The sequence below is a fragment of the Eublepharis macularius genome, chromosome 9 (assembly GCF_028583425.1).
Source record: "Eublepharis macularius isolate TG4126 chromosome 9, MPM_Emac_v1.0, whole genome shotgun sequence".
Classification (NCBI taxonomy): domain Eukaryota; kingdom Metazoa; phylum Chordata; class Lepidosauria; order Squamata; family Eublepharidae; genus Eublepharis; species Eublepharis macularius.
Genome location: NC_072798.1, coordinates 40,071,964 through 40,092,994, shown reverse-complemented (window position 1 = coordinate 40,092,994; position 21,031 = coordinate 40,071,964). Strand labels below are relative to the sequence as shown.

At 44.0% G+C, this 21,031-nt stretch overlaps 1 protein-coding gene across 1 annotated transcript; it reads left to right on the top strand.

The window, feature by feature from the left end:
• Positions 1–870: 870 nt before the first annotated feature.
• Positions 871–11,740, top strand: TOB2 (transducer of ERBB2, 2). Its single transcript, XM_054988158.1, has 2 exons — positions 871–1,122; positions 7,426–11,740. The coding sequence occupies exon 2, from the start codon at positions 7,511–7,513 to the stop codon at positions 8,555–8,557; it is 1,047 nt and encodes a 348-aa protein (XP_054844133.1). The 5' UTR covers positions 871–1,122; positions 7,426–7,510; the 3' UTR covers positions 8,558–11,740.
• The last annotated feature ends 9,291 nt before the right edge of the window (positions 11,741–21,031 follow it).

The following is a 21,031-nucleotide window of genomic DNA, read 5'->3' as shown; positions in this document are numbered from 1 at the left end:
AGACTCGGTGGACTATAAAACATTGAAAAATAGTTCAACCAGGCAGCATTATTTCTTGGTTTCCTACTAACAAGTACTAATATAGAATGGAGGGTAAATGTGCTAAGATAGTTTGAGGTGAATAGCTGCGTTGGTCCATAATAGAAAAGCAAAATTCGGATCCAGAAGCACCTTAAAGGCCAACCAGATTTCCAAAGCATGAGCTTTCGAGAGTCAAAGTTCTGTTGACTCGAAAACTCATGCCCTGGAAATCTAGTTGGCCTTTAAGGTGTTTCTGGGCCCAAATCTTTTGCTGAGAAAGTTGCACGTATTTACCACCCTATAACTGTATGACTGCCGGTTACTGATTGTGAATATGAAACCAAGAGGTGGTAGCTTTTCCCGACTAATTAAACCGAGTTTCAGGGGGAGATCTTGTGTACTAAGCACGACATATTGTGCAGCCAGATCCTATTCATATTTAATTTAAAGAGGGTGGAGAAGTCTAATCCGCATTTAATTGCATTTGATCTAACTCAGCAGGGTTGGTCTTGTAGTATTGTATGCACGTTTTGTTGGCGGTCAGTAGATATTCACGGCGGACCTCTCTAGAACTACAGCACCAAGAGCGAAAACGAATTAAAACGCGCGTAAAACAGCCGCAGCATTCCTATCCGATGGCTCTTCTAAACCTAACGAGAAGACCTCGGCACAGAAAGGGTTAATTTGAAGCTGGCGTTTGGGGAAGTAGTTCCGGCCCTCGCACCGCTCTTCCTTTCACCCCCTTCCTTGTCCTTTGCAAGACGCGTCACTCTGGGTGTGCAAGAAAATATCCTTGCGCAGGGTTGCTAAGGGTGAAACTTTTCATTTACTTTGCTCACTTTGGGCCAGGAGAGGGTGGCTGTAGGTTCCCCGTTGAGGGAGGGAAGGAAGGCAGAAGGGGGCGCCCTGGTCAACATCCCCCCACCCCACTTCTGATTGGGCCTATAGAAGGGGGAGAAGTTATCTGAACAGCATCCATTTGATTTAAAACAAAAAACAAAAAAAAATCGAACGACCACATCTACACTTGTGAAAAAGGAGAAACACCCTGGAAAGAAAAAGAAGCCACCCCACCATCTCACCTGGTGCTGAAAACAAGAAGTAAGTGAAGGTTAATGGCTCGAATGGGAGGGGGGCAAAGGGTGGGGGGAGGCACACCATTTAGATTTATAAAATATCCTGGGTTTGGGTCGAAGATGGTTTTCTTCCTCCCTCCCCGGTTCGTCTGGAGGTTCAGGCTGCGCTTTCCCCAGCCTTCTGTTTTGTAGAGCGATCTAATCCCTGTATCTTAATGCGATTTTCTGGATCTTCCCACTCTGCTTTAGAGCACTTATTCTGGTGCTGCTCTTCCTCTCGGGGAGGGAGAGCCTTGGGGCCCTGCTAACCCCGGCTTCTTCCCATTACATTTCCCCGTCCCAGTTTTAATACTTGTCTCTCTTAATTACACCATACCCCACCCACCTTTTAAAAAAAGGTTGATTGTGTGTCTTATTTTGTGTCAAAGTTGAAAGTCATTGGGTTTGAAACGATTGGTGGGGGGTGGCTCCAGTTCACCATTTTGTTTTTGCTCATTTTACTGGAGTCGTGAGTGGACTTTAAACAAAAAAAGCCCTCAGAATATGCAGCTTTATCAGCTATAAAACGGAGACCGATGGATTTCTGTCGTGGAAGAAATTCTCTCTCCCTTGGTAGGTTTGTTGGGGACAACAAGGAGTCAGCCTGGATCTTTTCCGTATTCTTTAACTGTGGTGATAAAAACAGGCATGGGGGGAGGGGAGCTGTAGTGAAGGAGGGCGGAGAGAAATATTTAGGGGTAGGGGGCAAGGAAGATGGCTTCTGTGGCATTCCGTTTAATCCGGATCCATGCTCAACATAGAAACACGGGTCTGTCAGAAAAAGATGGTTCCGCTATATTTTATGCTGGAACTTTCTCCCACCCACCCCCCTTCGAGAGGGCGACGAGGGCCTCTTCAGGGTTTCCTATGTCACAAACGCCAACCTCACCCCCCAAATTGTGAGGTGAGAGAAATTTACTCCCCCCCCCCCCAGCTGTAAGGGACGCGCGCTCCCTTGAAGGGTGAAGAGGGAGGCAAGTCTTGGCTGTCGTTTTGGTATCAGAAGTGCTTTATTTCATTTTACTTTATTAGCGCTTTGGGTGTTGTTGGGTCCTCGCACCAACCTGGGGGGGGGGGGTGAGGCCCAACGACACCCCCCAGGAGCTGGCTAGGCCAAGAGGGGGTGGGCCTGAGGGCGCTTCGTCCCTTGCGCGGCCCTCGGGAGGGAGGGAGGGCCTGCTGGAAGGGGTTTAGGGGGCAGGGGGTTCGACTGGCTGTTCAGGGAAACTTGGGAGGCCTCTAGCCCAGCGGAACCCCTTGCGTCGAGTGCGTGGCTGGGTAGCTGCGAAAGGAAAGGTCAGAGCCGTGTCACCTTCACTGGGGTGCGGTGACTGCGTGGTCCGCCTAATCCCCCCCCCCCGTCATTTTGCGGCCCCCTTCCAAAAGGGTGGGCGCCATTCTTTTTCATACCCGGTGGAAGGATCCCGGGTCGGAGCCGAGAACGGAGGGGCTGGGTTTGCCCTCCGTCCAGGGGGATTTTGCTTTCCTCTCCCACCGTCAAGCGGAGGCTTCTGCATCCCCAAACGGGCAACTGCTCTCCCCTCCCGGACGCGTTGGGTAAAGCTTACTCTCGAGTAAACGTGTTTCAGGAGTTGCCTGCCACTGGGCACTCTCCCCCACCCTTCTTTTCAGTGGGCCTAGCAGCTAGGGATGGGTGTGTGTCTGGGTATGTGTGTGACTACTCGAAGTAGATGCGGATTTGCAGCTCTCCTTGCAGAAACAACCTCCGCCGGTTCCGTCTCCCCGCCCCGCATGCCGGAGGAGGAGGGGGAGAAACTGGTTTTCTGTATAAACGAACAATGTAAAATGGCATAGGAGGAGGGGGGCTGCCCCTCAAGTTGAGCAATCGAGCGCAGAGAGCGCATGCGCCGTGGAAAATTCTGTACTCTGAGCAAGCGCTCGGCGTCTGGGCCAGCTTTGGCGCAAAGCGTATGGCGAAGGGGAGTTAAAAGGCAAAGTAGGTCACTCGCCCGGGCGCTGCCTCGCGTAAGGAAAGCAGGACTGGCTACGAACTGCATTTCCCGGCGTGCCCCGGTTGAAGAAGAATGAACGGGAGGGTGAGAAGAATGTGTGTCTAGGTGTCCTCGGCTCGGTCGGTCGAACGGCTTGATTCGTTCAACCTTGCTGGCCTGCGGAGGCTATTAAAGTGGGGGAAGGGGGGACGGGCAAGTAGCAATGAGGACTCCAGGTCCCTTAGAACTGTCTGCTCCAGGTGGGGAAATTCCTTGCGATTTGGGGAATGGATCCTGGAGAGGCAGGATTTGGAGAAGGGAGGGACTTCAGCAGGATACAACACCAAAGAGTCTACCCTCCAGAGCAGCCATTTTCTCCAGGGGAACTGATCTCTGTGGTCTGGAGATCAACTGTAATTCCGGGAGATCTTCAGCTACCACTTGGAGGTTGACAAGCCTACCAAAGAAGATAATGCCAACTTCGCATGCGCGCCAGGAGGTTGGGGAGGGAGGCAGCCTGGGCAAATAACGCCCACATATGCAAATGTTTTTGGCAGAAGAGGGAGAGTGGATTGTGCAACCATGGTTCTAGAATGGGCCTCTCTCAGCCTCGCCCCTCCACTCCACTCAAGCTGCACCCTATCTCTTTTAGGCCACTATTCAGTTTGCCCCCTGGAGTCGGGTTGGTTAAAAGGGGTGGGGGGTCAGCAGCACAGAAGGCTTTCTCATTTGGATGTGTCTTGCAAGCAAATGTAAGAGTCAGCTCCCAGATGCACACAATCTCTTATTTCTTCAAAGTAATGGGAGGAATTGCATCACTTCACAGTGGTAGGATCAGATATTTCTTCCAGAAGCTGCTCATGAGTATTAAAACAAGTATGGAAACTTCATTAACAAGGTTGTGGTTTAATCATACCTCTTCCTTGCATGTTATAAACATACTTAGTCAGTACAATCTTTTCGTATTACAGAACAGCTAAACATTGCTATATTTTTGAGAGGCAGTAGACTTAATGGGGATTGTTCTAGGCAGAATCATAAGCCTTCAAGCTCATTAGATCACTTGTTATGTTGTGGTTGTAATTGTCATGTGCAAAATACATTGCTACTTACCCTGACATCTTCAGGGTGATAGTTTGTCCTGAGGTACTCAAACACACATCTTTAAATGCCATTCTGCAGGTAATACAAGAGATTCAGATCTCTTATGCTTTGCCACCTGCAGATGTCCCTTGTTTGTAGGTTTCCATGTTAACAGTCCAGGGATTAAGGGACCCTGATGGATATAGAACATATTTTGCTGAGAAGCAAACAGTGGTTCTTGATTTTGCATTGGTTCCTTTTCATTTGTGAAGCTTGTCTGAAAGACTGTTATGCTAAATTAGAGGGGATTATCTGATGTTTGGTTCTTTTTTTCTGTGTTGATGATTTAAAGTAGAGCTAACACACACTGTGAAGTTTAAATGCTTGATTTTTGTTTAAGTGACCTGATCTAACTGACAGGCTCCCTCTCCTCCCGCAGTTGCTGATGGCTGTTGGTAGCTGCCACTCTTAAATATTACAATATAGCTTTAGTTGAAAAAGCATGTCTAAATCAGAAAACTATTTTTTCAATCCTAAAGCTACACTTCTAGCACATTACCTTGGAAGTAAGTCCTGTTGAACTCATTGGGATTTGTTTCTGATTAAATCTGCACAGATTAAGATGCAAGTTAGACAGTGTCCTGTCTAAGAGAACTGATGAATGTACAGTCACTGTTTCTCATGGAAAAGACAATATTTGTCTACTATTCTTTGTCTTCCTGTAAAGAGGTACTGGATTAATGCTACCTGAATTATGGCCTCTGAATCCTAAATCAATACATGTACATGGGAATCTGGTGACTAGAAATGAAAGTTTTATCTCTGTCACTTACTATCTTCCCATTCTTGGACTCTTGGTACAACAGGTTGAAAACTCTATTAATAGTAGTAGAATGTGGTTTAAACCTGCTTTTCTGTTGAAAAATAAATATTCAGAAATAAGTTAGGCCGTGTACCTGAGAAACTGTGGGCTGATCTGCTAATATTTCTGTCTCATGGGTGCACCAAGACGTGGTTCTGTAGCCCAAAACCCACTGGAATGTTTCATCTTAAGGAGTTGTATCCTCTCTACATATTAGCGTAAAAATGGTCTGTAGCTAGTTGACTTTTTCTGAAACTTGCAGTCCTCAGGTTTCTCCTTTGACAATTCTCATTTATATTTTAACAGGCAAAATCAAATAGCTGTAATAAAATTTCATGGTCTGGTGACTCCTGAAATACAAGCTCCAAAGTCTGGGGCTGTGCTGTCAGCTGCCACTCCCATGATCCCATGCATGGCAGGCTGAATTTAGAGGAGATGATCTGAATAAAGCCTGTGTCCAACTTAACAATTCTTATCCTCACAGGTGGCATAGAACTTACAGATGTGTCCCGAAATCATCTTTTACATATAAAGAGCTATAATTCAGTGCAGTCTTAGGGTGGTTTTTTTTTATAATTTTCAGTTTTGTCAAAAAGTAACATTTATTTATGTATTTCCTTCTGCACAATTTATCCTAATTCCAAGAACTGGTGTGTCAGTACACCTCAAACATTGTAGTCAGATACAAATATTCAGCTTTGGGATGCTGAAACTAACCTGCTATTTTTTCTTCTTCTACGTGCTGTAATTAATTAATGTTGATGTAGTTCCCAGTTCCTTAGGGGAACACACCTTCCTTTATAGTTTTAAGTATCCACATCAGAAGATGTTGATGGAATTAAACCCCAAATTTATGATGTGTGTCTCTCAGCCCTGATTAGCAAGCAGCTCTGAATATCCTGGGCTTGCGTGTTTGAGAGGATCCTAAGGAAGCAGAGGGCAGGTCTGCATCTGACTAAGGTGCCATTTAAACACTGGGTGTGCCGCATTTCTGCTGAACAGACAAGGCAATACATTTTTTTTTTTCATTTTTAATAGGTTCAGAGTTCTTTTTTTGTTTGGGACTTTACAAGATTACTTGGTAGGCTGTTCATGGGACATGTATGAGGGAATGATAAAGCAAGTCGGTGACCATTTTTGCAGTCTAAAACCTCGGTAGAGGAGAGACTTAGGATTCAGCTTTCAGACCCCATGGTGTTTCTTCAGAACCTTATGAGGGTGCTTGGGCCTTTCATGAACAAACTTCTTGATGGTAATGGATTTGACAAGGTCAAAAGGTACAGACAGTGGCTGTCAGCTCATTACTGGGATTATTTTCTGTTCTTCCATCTTATATTTCTGACATCACGAGAAGAGAAGGCTGCTCATGCTCCCCTGTACTTTTGTTACCTACTTACCATTTGAGTGTTCATATTGATGGAGTGAACACTTAATAGATCTCATACAGCTTATTTTTGACACTGATAGAAATCTGTGTCCTGGTGGTTAAAATGAGAGTTAGGCTCATTAAGGGTATAGGCCACCTCTTAAAATGGCAGCCTATACATTGTTTCTGAGTGGGCAGTTCAACACTGTTTCTGTAGAAACATACCATGGGTTGGAGGGTTGTGACAAACTTACAGGCCTTATTTATGTCATTTGCATGGATAGGGAAGACACCAGACCACAGGTTTGGTAACTTTTACTACTATTACACTGATGCAAAACTTAAAAGGGGAAGTTTCTGTGATACTGCAGAGAAAAGAAAGATTGTGAACAAATAGCACTAAGTAATGAATGTGATGTAAAATGTGAAAATTCTTGCTCACAAAGCACACCCAAAATGTTTTTAGCGTTCTTATGATGCATGGTATTTGCTGTTACATCTTTATGTTGTTTGTTATGTTTCAGTGCTGCTGGCTGGTTCTTTTAAACAGGATTGCCTTTTTCGTTTAAAATCAGTTGTGAGCTGCAACATGCAGTTAGCTAGAGGTGCTGCTAAGAAATTATTTGAATAAATGTTAACTGTATTTATTGTGTCCTTTGGAATATAGGAAAGGGGGACTCTCTTTATTTTAATCAGGAAGATTTGTTTCCCCTCCTGCCTTCATTTTTAACACTCTACCCGATGTGGCATTGAATTCTTATAGTTAAAATCTAGCACATTGTGAAGTGCAAGCAGAACCTTCTCATCTGCTGAATCTTGAAACCATACTGGTGTATAAACCTATCTCACAGCTCGTCTTGGATACTTTAACAATCCTTTATTTTATGTCATTTGAGGTAAATAGCATTTGTCTAATCTTTGGACATTAATGTCTGAACCATTTTCAGATATAGCTAGTGCTGCAATAATAGTAAAGATGCCACATTTACATCTCTTTTTTTCCTCCCCCTCCCTCTCTTTTTTCAGGGTTGTTTGGAGCCAAAACCTGTCTATGTTTGTGTCCCTTGTCTCTTTTAATATACTGCCCTAACTTGCTTGCTGTGAAGGGAGTATGCATCTGGAGATCAAAGTTGCTCTGAACTTCATCATCTCCTACCTGTACAACAAGCTGCCACGGAGGCGGGCCGACCTGTTTGGTGAAGAGCTAGAGCGGCTATTGAAGAAGAAATATGAAGGCCATTGGTACCCAGAAAAGCCTCTGAAGGGTTCAGGCTATCGCTGTGTTCACATTGGGGAGACAGTGGACCCTGTAGTGGAACTGGCTGCCAAGCGGAGTGGACTGGCTGTCGAGGACGTGCGGGCCAATGTCCCTGAAGAACTGAGTGTCTGGATCGACCCTTTTGAAGTTTCCTACCAAATTGGGGAGAAGGGGTCAGTCAAGGTCTTGTATCTGGATGACAGCGAGGGCTGCAGTGCAGCCGAGTTGGACAAGGAGATCAAGAGCAGCTTCAACCCTGATGCCCAGGTGTTTGTGCCCATTGGAAGCCAAGACAACTCTTTGTCCAATTCTCCTTCCCCATCTTTTGGCCAGTCTCCAAGCCCTACTTTCATCCCTCGTTCAGCCCAGCCCATCACCTTCACCACTGCCACTTTTGCTGCCACAAAATTTGGTTCAACGAAGATGAAGAAAGGTGGAGGAGCTGGAGCCAGTACAAATGGCACAGGGGTTCCTCCTCAGCAGCAGCAGCAGCAGCAGCAGCAGCAGCAGCGTTTGGCCCGATCACCCACCAATGGTCTGCTGAAGCACAAAGGCCTCTCCCTGTCTATGCATTCTCTGAACTTCATTGGGGGCAGTCCAGCTCCTCAATCTCAGCTCTCCCCCAATGCCAAGGAGTTTGTTTACAACGGTGGATCACCAGGAGCTGGCAGCCTCTTCTTTGATGGTGTAGCTGCTGAGAACCAGGCTGGCGGCATCCCGCCTGCATCCCAGTTCAGTGCCAGCAGTGGCGGTGGCAGCTTTGATATGGCTCAGGTTTTTGGTGGCAGCACCAACAGCCTCTTTCTGGAGAAGACGCCCTTCGTGGAAGGACTCAGTTACAATCTGAATGCCATGCAGTATCCCAGCCAGTCGTTTCAGCCAGTGGTTTTGGCCAACTGACCACCATGAGAGTATTCTGGGGGAAATAACTTCCAAAAAAAAGAGAAAAAATAATTAGAAATATTTGAAATCTTATAAATATAGCTTCTTGGAAAGAGACAAACCCTGATTCGTTGCGTCATGCCAGGGAGCGCTGCTGAAGCACTGATGATTTTTTTAAAAACTTGTTTCCTGTGCTTTTTCCTACCCATTCTCTTACACTTAATGAGGGAAGCTATCCTTCTCAGCCCAGCAGTGGTGTAAACCAGCATCACTTTATCTCCCATGCTGCTGCTCAGAACTGGTTCTTAAATGTGCTTGCTGTAAGAATGGTCTTGTTCAGGGCACTGTCATGTCTCTTGGGTCCAGATGTCTTGATTCCGCCCCCCCCCCCACTCTCCTTTTTTTAAATGTGGATTTAGTTTGCTTCTGGATCTGTAAATTCTCAAGTACAACTTAGAGGAAGATTTGGGACATACATTCATTTCTCATAGTCCTCATATTTTGTATTCCTGTTGCAAGATAGTAAGTCTTTTTTCTCCCTTTTAACTTGTGCTGTTGGTAGGGCTTGCAGTGGGGATGCTTTCATTAAAAGTTCCTCTAGTCCCAGGAAAATGGTGAAGGACAACATTGTTGGAGACAGTTTTGTCTAGTGTTTCTCATTTCAAAAACTGAGGGCTCTAGAATCTGACATAAGAAAAATTGGTCCATGTTTCCTGTAGAAGTGAGCACTGGCTTTTTGGTATTTGAATCTGAGCAGCATCTGCTGATGTTCCTCTGGATCAACCACCCGGGTTTACAGAGTTTAGTTCTTCTGTTGACAGCTGAGCATTTAGCCCATGATTCTCATAGGAAGGATGTTTTTTCCTTTCTTATTGTGGATTACTTTTGAACATTACTTCTAGAGAAGAGAAAGTTATATTACATACTGCTTTCTGGGTGGATGGTGTGAAGGTTAGCACTTTGCATTTCATGTCTCTTAAGACTTTTAACCAAAAATCTTAGGGTTTTTTTTCACATGAAAGGAAGCAGGCATTCCTATATGGAAGAGCTCCCCACATATCAGGTCCAGCATGCGCTTGTTCCATCTCAAGGTTTGCCCTGCTGTTGAATTTCCAAGTGACTTAAGGGATGGTAAGGAGAAAGAGTTCCCTGTGATATGAATGTAGTGTGTCTGTCTATCTCTCTCCTTACTGTTGCTAGTGAGCTAGGGATCCTAATTCTATTCCCTGCATCTCCCCTTTCTTGCTGGAGAGGGCAGCCTGGAAGACAGGGACAGTTGTGGCCTTCAATAGTGAGTGTTTTGTAGATGATGACAAAATCTGCCTTTGGACCGTAAACATTTCTCCATCTATGCCTTGTGAGATTGTTAGTACACCCCAAAGTGAACCTAGCAATGGGGTAAGAGATCTTCAAGTGAGTCACCAGGTGAGCCGTGAACATATGTAGAGAGGAGGGAGGTAGAGTGTATACTCCAGGCTTCAAAATCAGTCTCCCACTCCACCTATTTTCTTGGTGAGGGGAGGTCTTTTCCACAGCATGCTTTGGCGTGCACAGAGTCTAGTTTCAGCAGTTTCTCTGGCCAAGTCGTTTGAATATATAAGCTACAATTTGTTCTTCTAGAGGATCTTTAGTTATTTGGGAGGAAGTTAACCTCACTCTCTCCAAAAGCTAAACTGAAGATGCCCTACAAGACTGTCTGAGCCTTAAGTACCATAAGCATCACCTGTCCCATGAAGGATGCTCTAACCTTGAAGCACTAAAGATGGTGGGCATGATTCATGGAGAACGTCTGTTGCCCAAGCCATCTTAATATGAATAGAAATGGTAAAGACTGGGGCTTGTGCAGGAAAGGTTCTCATGGTGCCCCCAAACTTTGTTTCCATGTACCCCTTTTTGCTCCTCACCCATCATCTGCTGGGCTGAGGAAGAGAACCCCAAGAATGCTCATCTGTTTTTCCACTGAGTGGATGAAGAGGGAAAATGCTGTCAAGCAATAGTGTGATGGGGAAGTTTCCAGTGGCTTGAGGTCCAAAACCTGAACATGGCCCTTGACACCTGTTTAGCAAAAGTAATTATTGTCTGCCTTTTCCCTTAACATTACCACTGCCACCCACTTCTCCCTCTGGAATGTACTGTAGACTGCCAAGCTATTACACTGGACTTGAACCCAATCTCCCTCACTAGGAGAGCTGCTGGCTTCCTGTCCCCCCAGTATAATCTCCTTTCGTAACTTCTGCAGCAGAAAGCTGCAATGAGCCACTGCCTGGGTGGGATCCTGTACTCTTCTAAGGCTTAACACATGGAAAGGAGAGAGGGAACCTCACTAGCACCTGCAATGTGTGATGTTTGACACTGCTTTATCCTGCTACCTGCTTTTGAAAAGAAGTCTGCATACATGAGGAGGGAAAGGGGAGGGACCAACATCTATCTCCTAAAGGAAAACCTAACGTGCTTCAGAAGCATTTCCAGTGCTGGCGGCAATGAAACTCGCGGCCTCTTTTTTGGTCTTGTCTCAAAGAGTTAGACGTTCAGCTTCAATTTTATTTTTAAAACCTGCACTAATTTACCTGGTTTCTTAGGAAGAAAAAAAAAGATTTTTTTTAACTTTTATTTTTATGGGTTTGTGTTAATTTTTTTTGTTGTCCGTTTATATTGAATAATTTGCTACATTTGTAAAATGTAAGAGGTATATATAATATATGTATATTTCTAACGTAAAAAAAAATTGAAATTTTTCTTTTCAAGATTTTTTCTTAGAGGAGAGAAAAAATATTTTTTCAGGAAAATTTTAAAAAAGAAGCAGTGAAAGCTCCTTTCTCCCCTCACCTCCCTCCTTCCTGACCCTTTTTGAAGAGTGAATCAACAACATGATCTTAAGAGAATGGATGAGCGCAAAGACGACAGAATTATGTATGTTTTTTAATGCAGAGGTCCATGCTGTTTTTCTTGTTTGAGTTTTTTCTTCTTTTTTTACAGTCTGGGGCCATTGAGTAGGGATCCAAAAGGGGGTCTTTTCTTTTTTTTCTCTAGCGAAGGAGGAATACAATCAGAGTTTTGTATTCAGAATGTTGTGCAATATTTTGGAACAGGATATTGGTGTGTCTAGAGATTTAGTTAAAAACAACAAAGGTTGATCAAATCTGTACAGTTTCTATTGTTCCAGATTTTTTTAAGTTTGTATTAAAAGCATGATATATAATAGCCTCTTGTCCCTGTAGTTTGTAAGAGGGCATCAAGGGTTTAAAAGAATATCCCTATCTTCCCAAAGTGTCTTCCCTATCTTACGTGGACTGTGGCTTTCTGTGTTCATGGTGTGGTAGTGTACACCAAGAGAAGGGTTTCTAGAGGCATAGCCCATGGAGAGCTCAAGGGTATAGTTATGGAAATGGCACTGCCATGCTGGATGTATAAGCCAGAAAATAGTACAGGGGATTGCAATATCATACTGGCTGGGGTGACAGCAGTATTATTAAATGCCTGCTCGCGGCTTTTTTTCTAGGAAAAGCGGTGGTTGAACTCAGTGATGGAACTCAGGACCGTACAATGATGTCAGTTTGGGTTAGCTGGAACAAGGGGGGAGTTTTCTAAAGTTTAAATTGCCCTCGGCAAAAATGGTCACATGGCTGGTGGCCCCGCCCCCTGATCTCCAGATGGGGGAGTTTAGATTGCCCTCCATGCTGCTGCAATCTAAACTCCTCTCTGTCTGGAGATCAGGGGGCGGGGCCACCGGCCATGTGACCATTTTCAAGAGGTGCCGGAACTCCATTCTACCGCATTCCTGCTGAAAAAAAGCCCTGCCTGCACATATATCTGCTTGTGCAGAAGCAAGTCCCCTGAATTCAGTAGGACTTCTTCCCCCTCAACCCGGATTGTAACCTTAGTCAACTAATTGCCCATCCTTTAACTGTTAATCTTCTAGCATAGACTGTATGAATATTTAATAGATGGGCAGAGCAATTCTGTGCAGAGTCTCTGTAGTTTAAGCCAGCTGAAATAATAGGCTTTGGTTAGAATAACTGCGTAGGATTGCACTGGTGAGGCAGTGCTTTCGGGGATCAAGTCCCATTGAATTCAGTGGTGCTTACTCCCAGTGTCCGGTCCAGTCTTTCAGAACCCTAAAGCTGTATGCCACCCAACACTATTTCCTTGTAAAATGTTTTGTAGCCCTTCTGAAATAAAATATTTTAGGCATAAAAAAAACTACATCTAACATTGCAATAGTTGAGTGAGTTCATTCAGTTAAAAAATGTTGAGCATTTAAACAATTCACTTGATGAAGTAGTCATATTTTTAATACAAGCACTTTATACACTGCAGGTGGCAAGGGTCATCTGAAGAGACGTTCATTTTCTTTAATGGGTACCCAAGTAACTTAACTTCTCCATACATCATCTGAAAAGTGCTCTCTTTCTTTAAAGTTATTTTTTCTTTTTACAAGTTCAATCATGAGTGTGGGTACAGCCTTATTATAGTAATCACAAGTAAATCGGTAACCATCACAAAATAGTGCAAGTTCACAGTATAGACACAAAATTGAAATAAATGTTTCAGAGTACATGATGCAAAAGTAATATGGTATTGAGGCATGGTGGCAGGTGAGTGGGTTCAAAAAAGCATTAGGCTTTTTGCAGGTTCAGGGTGGTCTTCAGACAAGGTGTATGAGGTGGTTTTAGGCATTATAACGACCCTGCTTCCAAGGATGAAAACTGCAGCCCATTTGTATACTAAATATGAAATATGTGTGAGGCAATAACCTAACTGGAAAGGGGGTCAGTTCATGAGAATTTCTGTTTGTTTATATGCTGTTCCTTAACATGCATTCACCGCAATCGGAGAACTTAAAAGCTAGTTTTAAATATTCTTTCCTTTGAAAGGGTATTTTAAAACATGTCAGGATGTTATCTGTAAATGATTGTCTGAGCAGTGCCGGGTTAATTCTGATAGAATAAAATAAGTATTGTAACAATATTACAGACCTCCTTTGGATGACTATAAGAAAACTCTTCTATATTAGAAGGGCTCAACCTTGTTTAGAGGAAGGAATAAAAGGAGAGGCTCAAGCAGGTTTAACTGTTGTCTAGTGCAGGGCAGGCACACCTTGACGCATGTGCCAAGTGGTGGCACACAAGCTTCAGTTGCTGTGCCCCAGAAGGGTTGTAGTGGGCAAGGATGAAAAGCCAGTAGGATCCCGGGGAGGACTCTGCAGAGCAGCGATGGCTTAGTTAGAATTTGGAATTTTCCACTACTGATACCCTGGTACCCCATGAGGACCCTACACATAAAGCATCTTTTAGTACCAGACATAATTTTCACCCATTGTAATCACATTCCTAAGTGTACATTGGAACCAAACCCAGCTATATTTCATACTGATCTTTATGAAGTAATCTTATTTTAGATCCTTATTCTTAACAATTTAGGGCTATGTCCAGCTTGTGCAGTGGGTGTGGCCAAGTACAACTCTAATTTTTCCTTCCCTCTTCTTTTTGTTTGTTGGTATCACAGCATACAGATACTGCCTCTTTTGGGGTACTTGTGCCAAACTGATTGTCTGCCCCTAAAACTGTAATCTAGAATGCTATCTCACAGTGGACTGATACTAGGCAAGGCATTCCCTGACTAGAAATTACCTCTGTGACCCTCTGCCTTATTCTCTGGGTGGTACAAGAATGTTCTGCAAGCCTTTACTATTGCAAAACGTTTTTCCTCTATTGGCCTGGACAAAATGGGTGGGTTTAGGGAGCAGGTGTCAGTCTGCTTGCAGGGATTCCTGTTCTCTGATGTTTTTATCGTTGCGAAGCAAAGAATCTTTTGGCTCAGGTGAATGGGCAGACCTTGTTAACCCTAGAATGAAAAAGGTGATACTATTGCTAGTTAATGGTATATAGAGTGCAGTATCAAAGCATTATCCTGCTCCTCCTATTTATTAGGGATATTACGTACCTGTTAGATATCAAGGCAAAAGATTCACGCAGCTGTTTGTCATGCAGCAACAGATCAACATCCTATTCCTGCCTCTGAAGTAGGTAGGGGAAGCTACAAGTCTGTAGTCATCGGTACCCTGCAGAGCAGAGAAAACTGGTCCCTTAAGCTCAACCGCATGCTATAAACAATTACAAACAAGATGAGAATAAACAGTGCCCTTGGAGCCCAGAAGGAATACTGACAAGTTCTAACATGTCTCCAGAAACTCCTGTCTAGTTTCTTCCAGAGGTGGTGTGGGGAGGTAGTCCTGAGACATTCATCCCTGGTGACTCTGCTATTTATGAGATTTGGAGCCTGCGTCATTGGGAGGGAGGAATCTCACCTGAACAACTTCAGTAGATGCCAAGTGTTCTTGCTTGCAACTTTTCCCCTCTCAGGGCAGTGTTAATTTCTGACATGAATTACTTGTGAAGGGAGAGGAAGCCTTGCACAGGGCTGTGAAAAGGAGGCAAAGGTGGTCATGCTTGGAATGTTGTGGATACAGCGCAGCAGGCATTGGAAGCTATGATTGTTCTGAAACCTTAGATGATTGGATTGAAAGGGCAGTTGTAGCCTGCAGAAGACAGCCCACATACAATCCAAGGTGGACAGTCTTAATTTAAGAAAAGTTTAAGTCAGAAGTCACCAGTTTAGACTTTGCTAAACGATCTCATGTAGCTGTGTTACATTTCTGGCAACCAGTCTTAGGTTGGTTTTACATTTATGCTTGGAACCTGGGCAGCTGATTTAGTGGGACCGGACTGGTGATAGTCCTGGAGGTTTCTTAAAATTTTAACAAGTCTCAAAGACTTTGGGTATATTATGTAGCTTTAGTAACCAAAAGGCATTAGGGCTCTCCATTAGTTTTCAGGTAACTGCCTTAAAGTTTCAATTCATGGTTTCAATTGAATTATTTGCATATTACCCATACTTGCAGTAGCAGTGTCTTTTAGAGGGGGTTATTTTTTTAAAAGGCAGATGTTCTCCAAAGTGCAAGATCACAGCAATATTCTCTGTCAGCAGAAGGCAGCTCAAGTGAAAAGAATCTTACTGTGGTCCAGGAATGAAATTTGTTGCAGTTTCTCCAAGGAGCTCCTGGCAGTGTATATTTTCCCACTCACAACCCTGTGAGGTAGATTAGGATGGGAATGAGTGGTGCAGGGTCACCCAGAGGGTTTCATGACAATCTTCCCAGACCCAATCCAACACTCTAACCACTATACCATGCTGACTTTCCTGGAAGAGGTTTCTACTCTAGGGGTTTCTAGAATTAAAGGCTACCAAGAATGCCTTCTCAGCACACTCTAATTCAGACATGCAACTTGTGAAATAATGAAGGAAGAAAGTGTGTCCCCTTCACTGCTGAGAGATCGTATTCAGACCTAATCCAAATGGCCTTTGGCATTGTGGCTTTCAACTGAGTGTGAATCCTGACCTGTGTTCCTCCTCCAGTTTTGTTGGCTTGCCTTTGCGGATGTAAGAATCAGACAGGAGGAAGCTGAAGAAGACATAGGGAAGAAGATAGCTTCCTAGGTGTGTCAGGCCCAAACACTTCAGGCTGTATGCTGGAGCACTGAGGTAATTTTCTGAACTGTCCCAGCTGACAGTTCCCACCTGCTGGTTTGCTTTGGCCTGCCTCTGAATGCGGTAGCCCACCACAAAAGGGATGAGTGGCAAAACTATGCTCCTCCAGGGGATATCGGGTATGTTAACTTCCCTCTGGCCCTATTCTTCCCACCACCACTCCTAGCAATAGTGCAGGGACTCTATAGTAGGTTTGTACATACATATTTGGGTGGTATTTTCATATATTAAACACTTTTCAGCATATGTTTAATAAATACTTTTCCTACACTTTTCTCCCTGCCCTGTTGGATGTTCCTTCTCTCCTCCTCCTCCCACTCATGTTTCTGGTTCACGCTCTTAACTACTATTCTAAACACTTTCCTCATATGTAAGTTCATTTGTTTCTATATCTGCTGACACTCAAATAGGGAGGGGATTGGGCCAAGGATAACTGGATGTAAAACCTGGCACGATGACTGGGCATGCTGCTGTACATCAGCCTTCCTGGCTGACTTCCAACTTAAACATCAGATGGGACACACTCACCCTGACCCCTCCCATCAAGACACTTTGAGGGGGTTACACCAGTCAGCCACCCTCCTCATCCCGATGTGACTATAGCAGCACTTTCACCTTAAGAAGTCTTCTGCGCTTTGAACAGCCATGCCCACCATAAAGATAATGGGGAACACTAATTCCGTCTTCTAATCAACAGCTTGGATTATTTAATATTTCAGTTCTTGCCACTAGAAACAAAACTGGGATTGTTGGTAAGACATAAATAGTCATGTACAGGAAAGGGGCAAATTTGAGTGTGTGTTAGGATAGATTTTAAAAAAAGGTGCTGATGTTAATTTCCAGAGTCACTGAATCATTTTGCAAGGCTCACTGACATGGAAAAGATTAGGGGACTTCAGCATATATGAAAATTAGGCCAATGATTTTATCTTTGCAGCTGAGGGGAAGTTAATGGCGATACAAGGAATGTTCAACAGTACCATTGCTGTAAGAAGTTAAAGTATCCAGAGATGTTCCCTCCCCCTTTACCCTAGTATTGCGCATTCACCTCATGTAGAAAGAGGCATGTTTCAGGAAAGAACGTGTGCCTCCTTGTTAGCACAGTCTTCTTTTCAATGTCAGACTACCTTAGAAGGGAATCAACATGTGACAGAAAGGAGTGTGTGTGTTCAGGTTTCATGGGAAGGGGGATTAAGTGGTTGGGTTGCAAGTCAGCAATCTGCTGGTTTGAATCCCACTACTGCTCTGAACCCAGCAGGTAGCCTTGGGTAAGCCACTCCTCTCAGCCCCAGCTTTTCAGCTGCATTGTCAAGATTGTAACACTGACTTTGCTCACGGCTCTGAGTGGGGAAATAATCAGTCTAGAAAAATGGTCTATTAAGCACATTGTTGTTGTTGTTATGTTATGCATTTGACTCCACATAGGTTCATCCTAAATTGCTGTTTGCTTTTTTATTTAAAGAAATTCTATGCTACCTCTCTGAAGACCTACTTGAGGTGAAGAGTCCAGTAGCACCTTTAAGACTAACCAACTTTATTGTAGCATGAGCTTTCAAGAACCACAGCTCTCTTCATCTGACAAAGAGAGCTGTACTTCTCGAAAGCTTATGCTACAATAAAGTCGGTTAGTCTTAAAGGTGCTACTGGATTCACTATTATTTTGATGGGAAGGGTATTCCACAAGTGAGGTGCAACCACTAAAAAATGCCTCGTGTGCATGTGCAGTCACAACCAATTTATGGTGACTCCAGCAAGGGGCTTTCAAGGCAAGTGAGAAGCAGAGGTGGTTTGCCATTGCCTTTCTCTGCAGAGCCTTCCTTGGTGGTCTCCCATCCAAGTATCAAACCTGCTTAGCTTCCAAGAACTGATGAGATCAGATTATAGCATACCACCTTCCCTGCTGAGCTGCCTCATAATGTGCAGTTTACCCATTATGTGATGTTGTTACAGCATGCATTTCTTGCCCCCAATCACATGGTGCGGTCAGGGGATACTTGTCACAATGAACTGGATGTTATGGGGGACTGGTTTATAGTTTTACGTATCAGCCCTGAATTTTGTCACATGCAGTTCAACCCTGATCATATGTTCCAAAGGCAGCAGCTGCCAGTTGTAGGTCCTCAGCAAGATACCTCTACGATTTATTTGAACACACGTGTGTTGCATTTATACAGTTTTATTTCTAGATGTTCCCAGGAGTTGATGTTTTGGATCTCTGCAAAGATGACTTTTATTATTTATTATTTTGATTTATAAACTGCCCATCCTCAGGGCCTCTGGGCTCTGGGCATATTCACTTCTCAACAGTGAATATGCACAAGGAAAGGCAAATGCTCCTTCCCTGTCAAATGCTGTTATAATCTCTTGGTGGAAATGGAGAGTACCAAGCATATCTTTGCTTTATGGAAACAGCAGACAATAACTAGGGCAGCGAAGGGATGTCTTTCTCCTGCTGCCCAAAAGAATGGAACAACCACACTCCTCAGTTGTTGCACATGCTCAAGAAGAAACTGAATCGGGGGGTGGGGGTGGGGAATCTGTGTAATACCTTTTATTAACCAACCAATACAACATGCCACAATACAGCATGCCACAAAGCAGCGTGCAAGCTTTTGTTAGCCGGAACATTTCATCAGGGTGTATGTTTAAAAGTGGGGGCACTTATTTCAGGACATAGCGTTATTGCCTTTTTGTGGCATTCTATAGGATGCTTCTAAGATGCTTACCCGTCTTCTGTAGCTGTCATCAGGTTGGGAAATTCCTGGAGATTTATGGGTGGGGTTTGGGGAGGGGAGGGACTTACACAGGGTATAATGTCATGGAGTCCACCCTCCAAGGCAGCCACTTTCAGGGGAACTGCTCTCTTTAGTCTGGAGATCAGTTATAATTATGGGAGATCTCCAGGCTACGATGCTGGCAAACTTAGGCTGTATCCTGGCATACTGGGAAGCAGCAGCAGCAACAAAATGCAAATACAAAAACCAGCAGCTGGTCATCACAGCTGAGTGTCCCATTCCTAACACTGACAACACCAGTATCCTTTCAATTGGGTGGACCAATTGCTTTGCCTCCATGACTTCACAAAAATGCCTTTATTATTAGCTTGGCACAGTTGTGTCAACACCCATGTTTAAGCCTTAGACAGGCACAGGTGCTTCATGGGCACTCAGTCCACTGAGTTTTACTTCTGCAGAAATCCCTTGACTTTCAAAATGGGGTGTGTGTGTTATACCGGAGATATTCCTCATGGATTTTGTTCCATTTAACCAAAATTTACAATAATTTCTTGGGGCCATGAGCATAGCCTGACTTATGCTGAAGGCCCTAGGGAGTACCTCTCTTCATGCACAGAGTACATTACATGTGGGATTGGGGCAAAGGATTTCAGATCAGAAAATGTGATTTCCAGAAAGGGGGGAGTATCTACCATTTACTGGGGAAAAGAATGGCCCAGAATGGCATCAGAAAACTCAATTCATCAAGGGGGAAAGTGTCCTGTAAAAAGGATGGATGAGTGAGAGCTGAATGGATGCAAGTATGGCTAATGGCGAGGATCCCCCCTCCATGTGCCCAATTTTCCTTCATACAAACCACCTGTGTCACCTAGTGGGGCAGCTGCCTGCACTGTACAAAAGACAGAAAACAACCTTGCAAGCCTAAGTGAATGAACAATCCTCTCTGTCTTTGCTTCTCCCATTGCCTCTGGAACAGGCCTATAAATAGAGTCTTCTATTCTGGCCCTCTTGACGTCAGACACCCAGCTCCTTAACTCTCTGCTGGCCTCCACGAACCAGCAGACAAATACAGAGAGAGAGAAAGCCTTCTGCTGCACAGTTAAGAACTTTATCTGCCCTCTGCTCGCCAGACCTGTGACTTTTAGTCTCATCATTGTGGCTTAAAGCTCTGGAACAGATATCAGCTCAATGATTTAGATTTAGTTTATGCCATTTTGCTCCAAATTATGGATTAGTTTTCTTCTCTTCATTTGGCACACTTTGCTGCCTAAGAAAGAATACCATTAAGAGGAACGATAAGTAATTAGAGTGTAAACTAGGATCTGGGAGACCCAAGTTCAAATCCTCACTCTGCCATGGAGACTTGCTGGGTGACCTTAGGCCAGTCCCTCTCTTAACCTACTCTACCTCACAGGTGTTGTGAGGATAAAACTGAAGAGGAAATAACAATATTGGAAGCTGTTTTGGGTCCCCGTTGGAGGAAAAAAGCAGGATGTAAATATCTAGAACGTAGAAGTTGTACCCATTAAATAAGTACATGTGAGATGCTGTGAGATAGATATACCCAAGAGCTAAAGCTCATATCTATAACAGCTCTCCAAGTCTCTTTTGTCCTATTTGTACAAGCCATTCTGAGTAACCAGAAATTGTTTGCGACAACCAGCTCTCCTGGATGCTCTCTGACTCAAACTGCTTTGATAGAGTCAGCAGGACATCCATTCATATTTATAACACAAGCAGTAATCCCTTGATAAGTGTATTACTCCGATGCAAGGAGTTGGGATTTGATTTCATGATCTTGTTCTAGCTGATTTCCATATATGGGGGTAACAAGGAATTTTCCTCCTGGTTAAACTGGTCAGTGACTCTAGGAATTTCCATTTCCACCTATACTTTGTGGCCCAGGTCCTTAATGTAATCACTGAGGTTTTGATTCTATTATAAAGAACCCAATAAACACCTCAGGGGTTTTGCACTTTTTCAGGTACGCTCTGACCTGGGCAATGTGAACTAATCTGATAGGGGAGTTCATAAAGATTGAGCATAAAATTAAGGTTGGCTCTTTGCCACCAACTACTGAATGATAAGTGTGAACATCAGCAAAGACCATTTCTCCCATCACTCCATCTCACAAACACATAAAGTTGCCTTATACCAAGTCAGACCATTAGTCTACTCTGACTGGTAGTGGCTCCCCATGACCTTGGGG